The 2,963-nt window shown below is 40.3% G+C and overlaps 1 protein-coding gene across 1 annotated transcript in view; it reads left to right on the top strand.

Annotated features, from left to right (window-relative positions):
• ARSH (arylsulfatase family, member H) overlaps positions 1-2,963 on the top strand; it is a 19,415-nt gene that overhangs the window by 10,659 nt on the left and 5,793 nt on the right. The window contains exon 6 of the mRNA XM_006903182.1: positions 513-649. Within this exon, the coding sequence (XP_006903244.1) occupies positions 513-649 (137 nt within the window). The remainder of the gene's footprint in view (positions 1-512; positions 650-2,963) is intronic.

The raw sequence follows: 2,963 nt of genomic DNA, 5'->3' as shown, positions 1-2,963 counted from the left end.
GCTCCTTGGAGGCAAGGATTCTGAGGCTCCATCTAACATACTTTGGACGTGTTTTAAGGAGGGACCGGTCCTTGGAGATGGATGTCATGCTTGGGAGGGTGGAGGGACGGTGCAGGAGTGGAAGACCCTGGATGAGATGGATTGATTCAGTGACTGGAGTCACGGGGGTAGATGTGTCGGAGACAATGTGGTTGGCACAGAATAGAGCAGGGTTCAGAGCTGTTGCAAAAAAGGTTGCAAGCAATTTGAGGGCACATAAGCACCCCAAGAAGCTACCAGAGTTTCCCAGATGCCTTTTGACCCTGTGGGATGATTCCTTACGGACAAGAGTGCGTGGTCTTTGCAGATGAGAACAATCTTGTGAATTGATAGGTCTATGCCTTAGTGATCAAGCACGCCCAGTCTTAGCTGATTGGGACAGCCGGGTGGACGGTCTGCCCGCACCATGGAGGGACACTCAGGCACACAGCACGATGCCTGTGACACTGTGCCTGGTCTCCACCCCACTTTAGGTACAAGCGAGCTCCGTTTCTTCTCTTCGTCTCCTTCCTGCACGTGCACAGGCCTCTCCTGACTAAGGAGAAGTTTGTGGGACACAGCAAATACGGGCTGTACGGGGACAACGTGGAGGAGTTGGACTGGATGGTGGGTAAGTGTCACCCCCCAGGACCTCATCCTCCCCAGGACCTCACCTCCCAGGACCTCATCTCCCCAGAACCTCACCTTCCCCAGCACCTCACCTCCCAGCACCTCACCTCCCAGGACCGTGTGTGTTTTGGGAGAAACAAAACAGAGGTTAAAAGGTGATGGTGGGCTCCAGCCAATTCTGTATAACATCTCACAGGTGGAGACCTGGGCTCCACACGGCAGGGTTTCTCAAAATCCATTTTTTCAGTCCTTTGTCCCCAAGACCCTCCGTGTGCTGGAAAGACCTCCGAGAGTTTCATACCTAACAATCCAGCTGCTACCCAGAAAATCAGAGGTTCAAACCTACCAGGAGCTTGTCTGTGTTTATATATGTGTGTGTGTGTGTGTGTGTGTGATTATGTGTGAGTTTATACAGGTGTGTGTGTGTTTATATAGGTGTGTTTATATTGCTGTGTATTTTTTTGTTCATTCATATGTCTGTTTATACATATATATGTGTGTGTATAGATATATATGTGTTAAAATCGGCATAGATATAGGTGTTGATATCTGCGCATATAGATACATGCATGTTTACATCTCTCTGTGTGTAAATACGTGTGTGTTAATATCCAGGTGTATGGATTTGTGTGTTGATATCTGTGTGTATAAGTACATGTGTTAATATCTGTATGTACAGATACATGTGTTTATATCTGTGTGTATATGTGTTTAAATCCCTGTATATAGATATTTGTGTGTTTATATCTGTGTCTATATATGTGTGTGTTGATACCTATAGGTATAGATACGTGTGTGTTTATAACTCTGTATAAATACGTGCGTGTGTTGATATCTGTGTGTTTAGATATGTGTGTGTTTATATCTCTGTATCAATACGTGTGCTTATATCTCTGTATAGAAATGTGTGAGTTTACATCTCTGTATAGATACATGTGTTTAAATATGTCTGTTGATACCTCCATCTTTAGATACGTGTGTGTTTATAACTCTGTATAAATACATGTGTGTGTTGATATCTCTGTGTCTAGATATTTGTGTTTACATCTGTGTATCAATACGTGTGTGTTTAAATGTGTGTGTTGAGGTACATGTGTGTTGATACCTATATGTATACATACATGTGCATTTATGTCTCTGACTAGATAACGTGCGTGTTTAAATATGTGTGTTGATACTCTGTGTATAGATATATGTTTGTTTATATACATGTGTTTACATCTGTGTGTTTACCTATGGGTGTGTGTTTAAATCTATGTATACACACTTGTGTGTTTATATTTGTGTATTCATAGGTGTGTGTTTAAATATATGTGTTTATGTCTGTGTATTCATAGGTGTGTCTTTAAATATATGTTTATATCTGTGTATAGACACATGCCTGTTTAAATATATGTATTGATATCTCTGTCTTTAGATATGTGGGTGTTTCTATACATGTGTTTATATCTGTGTGTATAAATACACGTGTGTTTATATCTGTGTGTACGGAGATGTGTATGTTTATATCTGTATGTATATAGAAGTGTGTTTCTGTCTTTGTGTACAGAGATGTGTGTGTTTATATCTTTGTATAGATATACATGTTTATATCTGTGTGTGCATATACATGGGTGTATATCTGTCTGTATAAAGACACGTGTGTTTATATCTGGGTGTATAGATACGTGTGTGTTTATATCTGTGTTTAAATGGGTGTTTACAGATGAGCATTTCTATCTGTGTTGATGGGTGTGCTGATATAGAGATAGGTGTTTCTGTATAGGTCAGTATGTATATGTGTTTATATTATGTGTATCTTTATATGTGTGCGTTTATATCTGTGTGTGTATGTGTGTGTGTGTATTCTTTAGATATTATTCCTCTCATTTTCTGTATCTCATCACAGTCAGGAGGACATGGCCTATTGTGACCCCTCTGAATCGCTGAGGAATTCAATCCACCGATATAGAAATAGTCATAGGGTGAACAACACAACGTCCTGAAGACTAGACGACCAATATGTAGGGTGTTTTTAAGAAGAGACATGTTAAAATGTGCAGGAAGGTACCGAATGGCTTATAAGGAAAAGAAGTCCCATTTGTTTTTATGGAGTTCACCATTGCTACAGATTTTTAAACGGAGTTTGGAAGCAGTCATGTGGACAGCGACGGCACATTAAATAACAAAGGAATATTTTATTGGTAGTCACCTTTGATCATGGGGGGGGGAATAAACCCTCAAAACAGCATAAACTTTTAAAGATGACACATTTGCATGGTATCTGGCTGTACAAAGACTGATAAAAGAACATAGGATTCAGCCATGTCATAATT

The sequence above is a fragment of the Elephantulus edwardii genome, unplaced genomic scaffold (assembly GCF_000299155.1).
Source record: "Elephantulus edwardii isolate Elephantulus edwardi_28Jun2011 unplaced genomic scaffold, EleEdw1.0 scaffold00529, whole genome shotgun sequence".
NCBI lineage: Eukaryota > Metazoa > Chordata > Mammalia > Macroscelidea > Macroscelididae > Elephantulus > Elephantulus edwardii.
Note: the sequence above shows the minus strand (reverse complement) of the source record. Positions and strands in the feature narration are given on the sequence as shown.